The sequence below is a fragment of the Panthera onca genome, chromosome B3, assembly GCF_046562875.1.
Source record: "Panthera onca isolate mPanOnc1 chromosome B3, mPanOnc1 haplotype 2, whole genome shotgun sequence".
In the NCBI taxonomy this organism is placed as follows: domain Eukaryota; kingdom Metazoa; phylum Chordata; class Mammalia; order Carnivora; family Felidae; genus Panthera; species Panthera onca.
Window position 1 is genome coordinate 45,924,534 of NC_138344.1, and position 14,393 is coordinate 45,938,926.

Sequence of the window (14,393 nt, forward strand, 5' to 3'; positions counted from 1 at the left end):
AAAATGACAGTGAAATAAGGACAGATAGGGCAGAGACTTTTCCAAATATGACAGAGGATATCAACAATTTTGGTAAGCCCTGTAGTTAGAGCAGGATAAATACTTTACAGTGAAAATAACACCCTAGGATGTTATTAGAAAAGTCTAAAAACTGAAAGATATATACTCTTAAAGGCAACCAGTAAAAAAAGTCCAGTCACCTTTACAGAAGCAACAGTAAAAATGACAGCTCATTTTTCATTGGAGACCATTGAAACCAGAAGACAGTAGGGCGTGGTGAAGCTGAGTAACTGCCACCCTCGAATGCTGTACTCAGTGAAAATAGATAAAGGCAAAATGAAGGTGGTAACTGAGAGAACAGAGAAACATGGAGTTGTCAAGGGAGAAGCAAAGTATGAAATGTGAGAGTAAATTTGGAATTGTGGCTTAAAATCTAATTTAATTTGTTTAATAGAATTTATTTAATGTTTTTGTTTATTTTTGAGAGAGAGAGAGAGCGCGCGCGCACATGTGCAAGCAGGGGAGGGGCAGAGAGAGAGGGAGACACAGAATCTGAAGCAGGCTCCAGGCTCTGAGCTGTCAGAACAAAGCCTGACGTGGGGCTTGAACCCATGAGTGGTGAGATCATGACCTGAGTTGAAGTTGGATGCTTAACCGACTGAGCCACCCAGGTGCCCCAAATCTAATTTAATTTGAATTCTCCATAACTATGTCATCAAAACTCAGTTAAAATGGAGTCCTCAGATGTCAGCAAATGTTTAAGTGCTTGGATTCAATAGCAGTGTTAATTCTTACTTACTGAGTATCTGCTGTTTGCCTGCCAAGTCTGTGTTAGGTGATAGCAATATAGTGAGAAGCAAACAGGGATTGTTCTTTCTGGAGCTCCTGTTCTAGTGGTTGAAGTAATGGTGGTAGGCTGGAAACAGAAATTAAACCAATCACCACACAATATACCATAAGGTTGCACTATGGAAGGGACATGGGTGCATTCTGTGAGGTGGTGTAATCGATGGGTCTGAAGGAAAAAGCTTGGTTAGGAGAAGGCAGCTGTATGTGCATGTGCAAAGACTGGCAGGAGACAGACGATGTTGGAGGATTGGAAAGAAGTCTGTTTAGCTGTAGCACAGAGAGCTAGGGTTGGGTTATGTGGTAGAGTCTCTCTTTGATATAATATAGAATGAGAAGAAACCGGGCATGTAAGCAGAGACTGCAATGTTGATTTGGTGGCACATGTAAAGCATTTAGAGCTTTATCCTTAGAGCATTAGGAAGCCATTGAAATATATTATGCAGGTGGGTAATTTTGCAAGTTGGCATTTTGGAAAGAGTGTGGTTTGGAGAATAGAGGGAAGGCCGGTAGTGGATATGGATAGAGATATTGCAGTACCCTAGGTAATAAATGATGGTAGCCAGGGCTAATGTGAAGGCACCAGAGATAATGGGCAGATTCCCTAGGTATTTAGGAGATCAATTTGATGGGGCTAGGTAATAGATTGGGTGTTAGAGGGAGAGAGAAGAAAATATCAAAGTAGTATAAGCTACTATAAGACTTGCTTTATATTTAAAGGATTATATATTAAAAAATATGTTTTGAAAATGTTTAAAAGTGGAAGAATTGCTTGAATAAATTATAAATCATGTATATAGTCTGTATATATCGTTATGAGACTGAAAGTGAGATTTATAAGAATTTTTATGGTGTGGGGGAATACCTATGGTGTTACATAATAAAGCAGAATATGAAATTGTACATAATGTGTATTCTTAGTTGTATGAAGTATAATAGTGAAGCATACTAATTATCAGAAATGACTCTCTTTTTGACATATAGACACCTCAAGGAGAACATGCTGTTAATGGTCCAGAACACTTGAGGAAAAAACGTACAACTTCAGCTGAAAGAAATACTTGTCAGCTTTATATTCAGACTGATCATCTGTTCTTTAAATATTATGGAACACGAGAAGCTGTGATTGCCCAGGTATTTATAATTTTGCTACTATTTTAGGAGTTCTCACACTGTTTCATTATACCTATATTTTCCTCTAAAATTAAAGTTATGGCATATCTCTTTTTTGAAAAAAAAGTACGTATTTTTAATAATTATAGAATATGTAGGATAAGTAAACAGATGACTGAAAGACCAGTTAGGATGTTTTAGAGTCATGAAAAGCTGAAGTGTAAGAAAATGATTTCATGAAGATGATAGCACTGGAGCTTAGCTTTGAAAAGAGGATTGAATTTTCTTTTCTTTTTTTTTTTTTTTAATTTTTATTTATTTTTTGTAAATTTACATCCAAGTTAGTTAGCATATAGTGCAGTAATGATTTCAGGAATAGAATCCAGTGATTCATCCCCTACATATAACACCCAGTGCTTATTCCAACAAGTGTCTTCCTTAATGCCCCTTGCCCATTTATTCCTCTCTTCCCCACTCTCTTGCCAGCAACCCTCAGTTTGTTCTCTATATTTAAGAGTAAGAGGGTTGAATTTTGAATTGTGGTCCTAAAGAATGGAAGAATAGAGGAATCCTTCCAACAAGAAGTATTTAATTTCTATTCTGTATTCCCATTGTACTTAGTGCTTTTTTTTTTGTACTTGGTGCTTTCAAAGTTGCATTGTTTGCATTTGTGTCTTTTCAACACTTACTATAAAGTAAAAAGTTTTTGGAGATAACCATGCAAGATACCCTTTGTGTTGAAGAGTCCCAGTGAGAGTTTGAGGATGCATTTTGACTCCAAATTTGATTTGAGACTAAGAGGATTCAGGTGCCAATAGTGTAAATGATAGACTCATTTTGGTGGTGTTGACTAGCTTAATTTTAGATGTGTTTAAATGCCAAGTGGTCATTCCTTAGGATATTGAAGTAGACCTGGAGTTTGGGAGAGGTTAGCCTAACCTTAAGCTTTCTGCATAGAATTTATGGGTACAAAAGATATAGTTCAAATAAGGGGAGAGAATGAAATTAAAAGGGAGGAAACAGGGATAATATCTGTATATAGTGAGTAGGATGAGGAAGAGAAGCTATGGGGGAAAACATAATAGTTAAACATGTTGGAGATGAACTGGGATCAGCCAAGGAAGAAACAAGTTTCAAAACAAAATGTCATATTATAGAGATATCAAAGAGAATGAAGAATGACTACAATATGTTAATTTACTAGATAGGGGGAGTCCTTTCACAATGTATACATGTATCAAATCATCAAGATGTATACTTTAAACATCTTACAATTTTATTTGCAGTTATGCCTCAATAATACTGAAGATAAAAAAGACTATAAAAGGTAGTTGATTTTTAGTTACTAGAAGGTTATTGAGTTTTAATCGGCTCTTGGTAGAGTCGTGAGGGTGAAAACATTGCAAGCATAATGGATGGGTTGGCTGAGGCAGCAAGAATTTTTTTTTTAATTTTTTAAAAGTTTATTTATTTTGAGAGAGAGAGCGTGTGAGTACAAGTTGGGGACGGGCAGAGAGAGAGAGACAGAGGATCTGAAGCAGGCTCTGTACGGTCAGTGAGCAGAGCCCAATGTGGGGCCTGAGCCCACAAAACTGTGAGCTCATGACCTGAGCTGAAATCAAGAGTCGGACACTTAACCACCTGAGCCACCCAGGCGCCCCAGTGAAGCAGCAAGGTTTTTAAGAAATGTGAAAAATAGGAAAAGATATGGTGATTTAGAAATACTATGAAGTATTTGGGGGTGAAAGGAAGACAGGGAATACTCAGGAGCAAGTTGGTAGGAAGAGGAAAATGATCTAGTAGAAAAGCAATGTAAGGTACAAGAGAAAGAAAAATCGATAGGAGCCAATGTTCTTGCAGGTCCAGCCAGTAAGGATTGGGATCAGGAATAAAGAAAAGTTTCCCTTTAAGGAAGAATTACACTTTGAGAAAGATAGAAATGGATAAAGTTAGAAAAATTTGAAGGTTAGGAGGGAGGGGAATCAAGACGAGCTCTCAGTAAAGTATGAAGTATAATCATCTGTGGAGGAATGTTTGAACTACTGTCAGGAATGGAGAAGAAACAGAATCTGATAAGGGATTACTAGGCCAAGCTGAGGTTAGATAGCATGAATTTATAATAGACCCTGTCAGCATTGTTAGGACTTTCTTTAACAGTATGTCAACCTGAGCTACTTGTGAAATTATTACTGTTCATTCTTCCACCTGACTGTGTCATGTTTGTATAATTTGTTTGAAAATAGTTTTAAGAGTGTATATACATGCTTTTACATAAATTGTAGCAAGAATGCTTTTTATATATAAAGTTGGGAAAGTGGTTTAGAAGCCAGAGAGTTTAGTTGGGAGTCAGGTACATAAACAGAGAAGTCTTTTGTGTTCTATCACCATGTTTAATTTCCTCCTAGAATTTAGTAAATCTTTTTTTTTTTTAATGTTTTTTTAAAATTTATTTTTGAGAGAGACGGAGCATGAGTCAGGGAGGGGCAGAGAGAGAGAGGGACACACAGAATTCGAAACAGGCTCCAGGCTCTGAGCTGTCAGCACAGAGCCCGACTTGGGGCTCGAACCCATGACTGGTGAGATCATGATCTGAGCTAAAGTTGGATGTTTAACCAGCGGAGCCACCCAGATGCCCCTAGAATTTAGCAAATCTGAATGTATCTTATTTATGTTTGCATTACTTCCTCTCATCCCTCCTCCTCTAGAATAAATCTTTGTAAATTTGTATGGACCTTTTCTATTTGTTCACCATTAGATTCCTAGCACCTAAAACAGTGCCAGTGTATAGAAAGTGGTCAAAAGAACTTAGAGAATGTGTACTAGTGCAGCAATAGAAAGACTAAAGTCAGAGAGTGACTGAGTGTCCTGATTATTATCAGGGAAGTTCTTACAGAAGATATTCAAACTAAGCCTGAAGGATAAATAAAGATACTGTAGGCATAAGAAAATAGCATGTGAAAAGGCATGGAGGTCTGACATTGCAGGGTTGATTGAGGGAACAAAGTTTTATATGATTCAAGCAAGAGTGCATGTTTGTTTTTGGCTGGGGACGAGTCTGGAAAAGGCACAGAATCTCCCCTCTCAGCCCTAGTTGACTAATCTTATTTCATCTTTTCATCCAGTATATGATGTAGACATTTTAAAATTTGAGTGTGGTCGAATATGAATAATTCTTGATTTGGGAGATGGAAATTCACAGTCTTTTTTTACATTTAATACTGCCTCTAAAATATTGTTCTTTTTTTAAATCTATAGATATCCAGTCATGTTAAAGCAATTGATACAATTTACCAGACCACAGACTTCTCTGGAATCCGCAACATCAGTTTCATGGTGAAACGAATAAGAGTAAGGAATTCCTTTATTTTTTTATTTTTTTTCAATGTTTATTTATTTTTGAGAGAGAGAGAGAGAGAGAGAGAGAGCACGTGCGTGCACAAGTAGGGGAGGGGCAGAGAGAGAGAGAGAGGGAGACACAGAATCTGAAGCAGGCTCAAGGCTCTAAGCTGTCAGCACAGAGCCCGATGCAGGCCTCGAACCCACGGACTGTGAGATCATGACCTGAGCTGCAGATGTTCAACTGACTGAGCCACCCAGACAGCCCAAGAGTAAGGAATTTCAGTAGTTCAGAACATTAAGAAAGACCATAAGGACCATGTTTACAAAAAGAAAAATACTTGGTTTTTACTTCATCTTTATGTAGTAATAGTTTATTTTACATTACTGATCCTACTATATTTACTCTTGGCTTTTACACACACACACACACACACACACACACACACACTGGGTTTATGATTCAGAACGAAATCTATAGGGCTGTAATCTGTACTGCAAAAGAGGTAACAGTCATACTATATTCTGTCTGATTAACATTTAGAAAGCCATAACTTCTCAATAACTACAGGTATAGTACTTGACCTTTTATCCCCCTGATGTCATTTTCCAGCTTCTTAAGATTTGCTTTGTGTGGTATTTTTCCGAGTGTGTCTCATTTGGTGTTCCAGGGAAGGAAAAGATAGATGGAACGGTTAAATAAAATTGGAAGTCGGAAAAACAGTACTGTACCCTCGTTTTGTAAATTCACAGTGCACGCTAACTTATCTCAGATTTTGAGAATTCCTTCATGAGAGAAACTCATAATTTTTTCTTAAAATGTTTATTTTGAGAGAGAGAAAGAGAGAGAGCAAAGGAGGGGCAGAGAGCAAGGGAGAGAGAGAATCCCAAGCACGCTCTCTGCTGTTAGTGTGGAGCTTGATGTGGGCTTGATGCCATGAACTGTGAGATCATGACCTGAGCTGAAATCAAGAGTTGGACGCTTAACTGACTGAGCCACCCAGCTGCCCTGAAACTCATAATTTTCAGAAATAATTTGACCATGGAACCTTTGCTGCATTAATGTCAACTGAGAGTCCAAATAAATGTAGAACACATTTTGAGAAATGCTCACCCAGAGCCACAGGGTCACTGATGATTAGTTTTAATGTTATAAATTTAAATAAGTAGATTTTAAATTACTAACAAAATTGGGTTGGTTGTTTCAGAAGTTTTCCAAATGTGAATCTTTCCATGTGTATAGCTTTTAAGAATATGAATTCATAAACTAGATAAGAACCTGAATTAAAAAAATTATTTTACGAAAGTATTTACCACAGGGTTTCTTTATTTTTGTGCTTCTAACTTTCTTCAAATATGGTTGACTAAACTATAATTTGTGTTCATGGATGTAATATATTTAATAGCATAGGCAAAATTGATCCTTAGTACGATTAAATGTTAAATTGGAGTTTAAGGTGAAATGTGGTTTGTAGATAAATAATGTAAGAATTGTTCATAATCAATTTCTTTCACGTATATTGAGAGCAATTTAAACCCTTAAATGACCAAGAAAAATATTGTTTAGTAGGCAAAGCAATAAAATGCAAAGTAGTGAATCACTTCTTGGCCTTTTGGCTAAGATCAAGTGTAGTCTCTGTTCTTATCAATTTAAAATGCAAAGTAGTGAAAAGTAAAGAATACCAGAACAAATTTAGTGAAGCACTTTTCTTTGAGTAAAATGCTTTGCATTATGAAGAAATGCATGTGTATGAATGGATAGTGTGGCAGTTAGTTGTTTTCAGGTTTTTAGCTGAGATTGAAATTTTAGTTCAGATTTCATCTGCTGAAGATTCCTTGTGACCCATTAATTAATTTGAAGTTCGTATCAATACTTAAATAAGAATTATCTCATTTCTGATATAGGTAGCTAAAATTTAGATGCAGTTTTTATTTGTAGCCAATATTACAGAAATATCAAGGAATTTCATTTGACTGGGAAAAAAGCCATTTATAGCATGTCTCTCAGCATGTGTTATTTACAATGTAGTGTGATAGCTTTTGGAATTATTTATGTTAGATGACCATTACTGATTGTTTTTAGTTAATTGTTAGTAGATAAATCAGATGTTCTGAAATCTGTCCTTAGGCAGTTGCCCTGAGTAGTGTTTTTGCAATCCTGCTTCTAAGCCTCTTGGTTTTCCTGAAGGGTGTGGATCCTAAAAAGACCTAACATTCTCATTTTATCAACTGTTATATCCTCCCTTTCTACCAACATTTTCAATAGGATGAAGTTTGCCTTCTAAAAAATGTTTACTTTCATGGATACCCCTTTTTATTCTGTATCAACAGTTCTGTCTGTAATGCTCTCACTTACTTGAGGAAAGCCACATTGTTCTAGGACTTCAAAGGTTAGGCAGGGATCTCTGAAAGGAGGCAGGGGCTAATAAATGAAAGCTTTTGTTTGTAGAAGTTTGGTATCAGAACTGATTATTCTTCAGATTGTGAAGGAGGAACCTGCACTAGGAGTATAGTAGCTAAGCATCTTAAGAAATATTCTGGAGGAACTCAGCTTGATACAGTAAGAGAAGAGAATTGTCAGTAAAAATAAAATCTTGCCCACAGTCAGGGAAAAACAATTGAACTTGCAGTTTATTGGGCTCGACTCCTGTGATTTTAGGCAAGGAGAACCAAGAAAACGATTTGTCTGTTGAATTGACAGTCTTGGGTTTGATATCTATGTTATGTTCTAGTAATTAGCTAAAGTTTAAGGTTTTTATATCCTTATATTTTCCACCATGCGCAGGAGATTAGCACCAAAAGAGACTTACTCAGATGATTAAATTTGAGAAGCTGTACTTTTATTAGAATTTTTCTTTCAAGAAGAACTTGTTTTTCCATCCCAAAGAGAATGCACAGTGTTCAGGAACCTGGTCAAACCTTGCCCAGAAATTTAACATGCTCAATTTTAATTCTCCTACTCTGTTTCTCGCCGCACTCCCCCACCCCCCCTTCCTTCTTTTCAGCTTCTATAATCAGCTCAGGGGTGGGGGCATTGGGGGATGAGTTGTAGAAGCCTTAATTCAGGCCTGATTTCCCTTGGGTCCCAAGCATATTGTGCAGGCACATGCAGAAGAAGGGGAGCAAAGACTTTATACAAAGGCTCTGCTAACTTTAATTGCTTATTTAAATAATTGTTTTGAATTTTAGATCAACACAACTGCTGATGAGAAGGACCCTACAAATCCGTTTCGATTCCCAAATATTGGCGTGGAGAAGTTTCTGGAATTGAATTCTGAGCAGAATCATGATGACTACTGTTTGGCCTATGTCTTCACAGACCGAGATTTTGATGATGGTGTTCTTGGTCTGGCTTGGGTTGGAGCACCTTCAGGTAGTTTATTTAACTGTTTCTTGCCTTAATGCTTGAAACAAAAAGCAGTTTTCAGGGCAACTTGAATTTTATAAAAGTATAGGAGAACCTGATGCCTGTACATTATCTTAATTTATTCAACTTGAGTTAGGCAAGCATGATGTAAGTAGAAAAATAGATGAAACAACTTTTTATTTTGTCATGAGTACTAACAAGGGGGTATCCTGACATTTGGTACATTGAGTGGCTGAAATAAATAATTTTGTGAGAAAAAGAAGTACTCATTCCTGAAAACAAAAATGAAATATTAATTTTTTTCATAGAAGTTAATATTATTAATTAAAGATTTTTATTTTTCTTGGAAAGAGGGCCTTAAAATTACAAGGGGAAAACTATGTTCTTGCTTCTGTTCTGGAATGAGATAGAGAGTGGAGAAACCCTGGTCAGGAGCAGTAGGTAAAAAGAAAAGAAAGACTGCTCTTATTATTATTTTATTTATAGCCTTTATTTTAACAAAAGTAAAGTGTTCCCTGAAAAGAGATGTAAGCAGCAGGTGTCAGTACCCACAGCTCCACTGACCTCGGCACCTGGGCCCATGTTCTACTGGGGTCTCTGCCTTAGCCGTGAACACTGCTGTTGCTGAGAAATCTGGGATAGGATCCTCTACCCATTGCAGTGGAGGTGGAACAGTCTGTGATTTACATTAAGTTCAGAAGCCTCGTTTAGAGAAATACAGATTTATTAATTGAAAGGTTGAGTAGAAACAATCACATACTCTTTGAATATAGATTTGGTCATATAGAGTTTGATCAACAGTCTGTCAGCTTTTGAGCTGTATACAGTAATGTCTCTTTCTTCTGATGTATCATTTCTATCTTTTTATAAGAATCACCTTCTGCTTTATGTAGGATAAGGCCAGCTTTTCTGTTCCTAGTTTATTTTGTATTCCTATTAGTTTATTGTTTGATTTGTAATGTGTATTTTAAATCTTAAGTGGTACTATATTTTAGCTTTTATACTTTCTGCTCTTTTTTTTGAGCCAGCAATGAATATTCTTTTTACAATTTTCAAAACTTCTTTTGTTTTTCTTCCACATTTTCATAATGTCCTTAAGGTGCAAGTTTATGTCATGGATTGTATATATCATAGTACAGTATTTTTGGAGATTTATATTTGTCTCTTACGTTGATCTGTCCTGCTTTTGTGTTACTTGCATTGTCAGCAGATTTTACAAACTCATTCTTTTCTTTGATAATTTCACATGTTTTATAACTTTTATATTTTGAAATTTCTTTTCCCCTCCTTTAATAAGTTGGATGATTTTATCACAAAGTTTATAATTTCTTCTACTTGTTCATTAGTAAGTACTCTTAAAATTCAAGGATGCTTTTGATTTTTTGTTGTAAATTACCATTAATATAGTGATTCTCAAAGTCTGTTCCTTGGACTAGCAGCATCAGCATCACCTGGAAACTTGTTAGAAATGTAAATTCATAGGCCCCACCCAGGTCTACTGATTCCACTAGGTGTGGAGTCCAACAATCTTTGTTTGAACAAGCCTTCCAGATTCTGATGCACTCAGAACTACCATATTCATTTTTGTCTCTAAAGAAACTTGTTTACAGAATGGCTCCTGGGAAAATGATTGGATGATTACAAACCAGAAACTTGCTGTCATTTTACATTTTCACCTCCAGACTTGTGCTCTTTAAGAATGTAATGCTCCTGAAGGAGCTTGGTCTTTTTTTTTTTTTTAATCTTTAGATAGCTTCATGTCTATAAATGCAAAAATAAGCTATATTTTTAGGACAGTTTAAGATTCACAGAAAAATTGAGCAAATGGCATAGAGAGTTCCTGTACACCCTCTTTCCCTCATATTATTAACAGCTTACATTAGTATGGTGTATTTGTTATAGTTAACAAATATATTGCTTCATTATTGTTAACTGAAGTCCATAGTTGATTCACATTTTTTTAGTTTTTACCTAAGATCTCTTTTTTGTTCCAGGATCTCATCCAAGATACCACATTACATTTAGTTGTTATGTCTCTTTAGTCTTTTCTTGGCTGTTTTAGTTTCTTGGACTTTTTTTGTTTTTGATGGCCTTATCAATTTTGAGGAGTACTGGTCAGGTAGGTATCTTGTAGGATGCCCCTCTCTTCCAGTCTCTTTGATGTTTTTCTTATGATTAAACTGGGGTGATGGATTTGGGGGACAGTTAATTTTTATATCTAGTTACTTTTTTTATTTGGACCACCAAGTATCATGCCGCTCATTTTACTGAAGTGGCAGTGGGTAGAGTTCTGGATTTTAAATGGTGGGACACATAACTTATTTTTTTGTTATAGGTTCTACATCTGCTGCCTTTATTCTGTGTTAAATTCCCAACTCCAGTTCTTAGAAGCCTTATTCTAAGAGCTGTTGGGAAGGGGCTAGACAGGGACAGAATGGAGGCCAGAGTGGGCAAGAGAAGGGATCTTTGTTCCCTTGATCCAACTTTTTCTAGTATAGGGTGCCTGCCCTATACTAGACATTGACAGTTTTTTTCTTCACTTCCCTTTGCCCTTTGACTATCTGAACTGAGTCTTATATTTGACTTACATTGTAATTTTTATAAGGAAAAATATATTTGTCTTTATTGATTATTTCAGTACCCTTCTGAGGTATAGGTGTTATTGCCTCCATTCTGCAGATGAGGAAAGGATTCAGAGACTTTATGACCAACCCAGTATCACACAGAGCCTAGAATCTGGACCTTTTGTTTCCAGGTTCAGTGCATTTAGTAGTTACTGTGCTAAGTATTATATACTTTAATATCTTAGCTTTCTGTAAGACACTTCTGATAAGAAGTTGAAATGTTTTCCTGCATTTTAATGGAGGTTTTGTATTGTTGGAATCCATTTTTTTAAGAAAAAGGAGTTATAAAAGAGTACTACTCTATAATATTTAGATATCATTTTGGGTAATTGTCATGGCATAATAGGAAGAGCACTGGTTTGGGAGCTAGGAGACTGGGTTCTTGTCTGTTCTCTGTAAATTCAGATAAATCATTTTGCTTCAGCATGTTTATTTTTCATTGTAATTTCTTCTCTCATGTTCATGCTCTTTGGGACTTCATGTTTCTGCCTATAGATCTTAGTAATGCTTCCTGTTACCTGTTGTGTTTTTTTTTTTTTTTTTAATGTTTATGTATTTTGAGACAGAGAAATCGTGCGTGTGGGAGGGACAGAGAGATTGGGAGAGAGAGAATCCCAAGCAGGCTCAGCATTGTCTGAGCAGAGTCCAACGTGGGGCTTGATCTCACCAATCATGAGATCATGACCTGAGCCGAAATCAAGAGTCGGATGCCTAACTGACTGAGCCACCCAGGGCCCCCCCCCCCCCCCCCCGTTATCTGATATTTTAAAAATGCCATTTCATAGCTGATCTGCTCAGCTTATGATCAGTTACTATTTCTTAATCTTTTCATTTTTATTTGGCCTAATTTTGATTTTGTTGTATTATTTAGCTTTTATTTAATTATGTAGATATTTTACTACTTAAATGGTGGTGGGAAAGATTTTGTTGTGATATTAATTTTCACGGAATATTACTTTAATTATTAGCTGTAGTCTCTGCTGACTTTGTTAAACTGGGGAAAAATGAAGGCTGAAACATTTGAATGGTAGGTTTCTTTAAGTCTTCTTATACTACTTTTTATTCTTATTTAATATCACACTGTAGTTGGGTACTGCCTTGGGTTTCTTTAATGAGGAAAACAGCACCTCCTGCCCAACTCCATAATAAGTGGAAACAACTAGTGAACTGGGCTGGCTTGGAGGCTCCCATTTAAAATTATATATATATTGGGGCGCCTAGGTGGCGCAGTCGGTTAAGCGTCCGACTTCAGCCAGGTCACGATCTCGCGGTCCGTGAGTTCGAGCCCCGCGTCAGGCTCTGGGCTAATGGCTCGGAGCCTGGAGCCTGTTTCCGATTCTGTGTCTCCCTCTCTCTCTCTGCCCCTCCCCCGTTCATGCTCTGTCTCTCTCTGTCCCAAAAATTAAAAAAAAAAACAAAAAAAAAAAAAAAAACAAAAAACGTTGAAAAAATAAAATTATATACAGGTTAGGGGCGCCTTTGGGTGGCTCAGTCGGTTAAGCATCTGACTTTGCCTCAGTTCATGATTTCATGGTTCGTGAGATAATAAAAATTTATACACAGATTAGAAGAGAGCCAAAAAAGGGAGTCTGGTCTTCCAGACAAAGTCAGTCTTAGATATGAATCTAGAAAGATTTCTTTAAACTTTTCTTTGTATGAGCACTCATCTGTGTTAAGCAGGTAGCCTCTTATTTAATTTCGAGACTGAAACATTGATTCCTTGACTGAGTAAATGACTATATTAGATAAAATTTTTGTTTTATTTCATTTGTGGCACCCTTCCAACATGGCTTTTGATAGGGACCTTTTTTTTTTTAATTTATTAAGGTATATTTTGTTCATATATTGTCCTTCTTAATGTTATCCTAATGAACATAGTCTCACTTTGGGCAGGACACCGAATAAGGCAAGCTCTGGAATTCGTCTCCATAATTAATCCTGAACCATTTAGTATTCCTCTAACTCATTTGTGAAAAACATTTTATGAGACATTTCATTTGGTAGCATTGGTCTCTTCTGTTTTTCTTAGTTAAGAAATTTTAGTTTGATTTTACATATTAGGATTTAAGGGCATACAAAGCTCAAAATGGTGTTCACAAGATAACCCACAAACTGTCAAATTCTTAACATGTTGTTTAAAAGTCTAATTATAGGGCTAGGAGAATTGCATCATTAGAATATTACAACAGGACACTAAATATATTGGCATTTTGTGCAGGTCTGGATTGTTCCGTGCAGGATGTTTAACATCTGGGGTCCCTACCTATTATGTGTGAGTTCTGCTCCCCAGACATGAAAGGTGAAGAAATGTCCCAGGACATTTCCTGATAACCTTTCTGGGAGTAGGACTACTGTCTGGTTCAAAATTACTGCTCAGATTGATACTGCATGGTCAGCATGCTGCTGTTAAGTTTTAGGTGTTTAGGCCTGTTCACATCAAAACTGTGTTTGTGGACTCTGTCAGGGTATTATATTACCCTTGTGGTTTTTCTAATTTGGAGGCGGGGGGGAGGTCTGTTTTAATAGCTTTTAACTCAAATTTAAAAAATCTTACCCTTCTCATTACTATTTACAATTTGTGTTTTGCAGTGATGACTACATGTAGTAAAATTTTAAATGTATGATATCAAGCAGTTACTGAACTAGAGCTATATAGTTTCACTGTAGATATGTATGATATCACTAATTGAGTTTCTGGCACATCAGAACTAGTTGCAGTATTTTAAATTTTTTTTTTTAATGTTTATTTATTTTTGAGACAGAGAGAGACAGAGCATGAATGGGGGAGGGTCAGAGAGAGAGGGAGACACAGAATCTGAAACAGGCTCCAGGCTCTAAGGCGTCAGCACAGAGCCCGACGCGGGGCTCGAACTCACGGACCGCAAGATCATGACCTGAGCCGAAGTCAGACGCTTAACCGACTGAGCCACCCAGGCGCCCCAGTTGCGGTATTTTTTACAAAATTAAACCATAACTGAGCACTGGGTGTTACATGGAATTGTTAAATCAACACCTAAACTAATATAACACTGTATGTTAACTGTATTGGAATTAAAATTTAAAAAAAGTCAGTGCACTATTGCCAAAAAAAATTAAACCATAGCCTA

At 36.5% G+C, this 14,393-nt stretch overlaps 1 protein-coding gene and 1 pseudogene across 2 annotated transcripts in view; both read left to right on the plus strand.

Annotated features, from left to right (window-relative positions):
- Nucleotides 1-14,393, plus strand: part of ADAM10 (ADAM metallopeptidase domain 10) — a 136,338-nt gene that overhangs the window by 89,766 nt on the left and 32,179 nt on the right. For both annotated transcript variants that reach the window (XM_078448652.2, XM_078448653.2), the window contains exons 6-8: nt 1,831-1,980; nt 5,215-5,307; nt 8,485-8,668. In XM_078448652.2, coding sequence (XP_078304778.1) covers nt 1,831-1,980; nt 5,215-5,307; nt 8,485-8,668 — 427 coding nt within the window. The remainder of the gene's footprint in view (nt 1-1,830; nt 1,981-5,214; nt 5,308-8,484; nt 8,669-14,393) is intronic.
- On the plus strand, nt 6,893-7,055 carry LOC132670658 (U2 spliceosomal RNA; annotated as a pseudogene).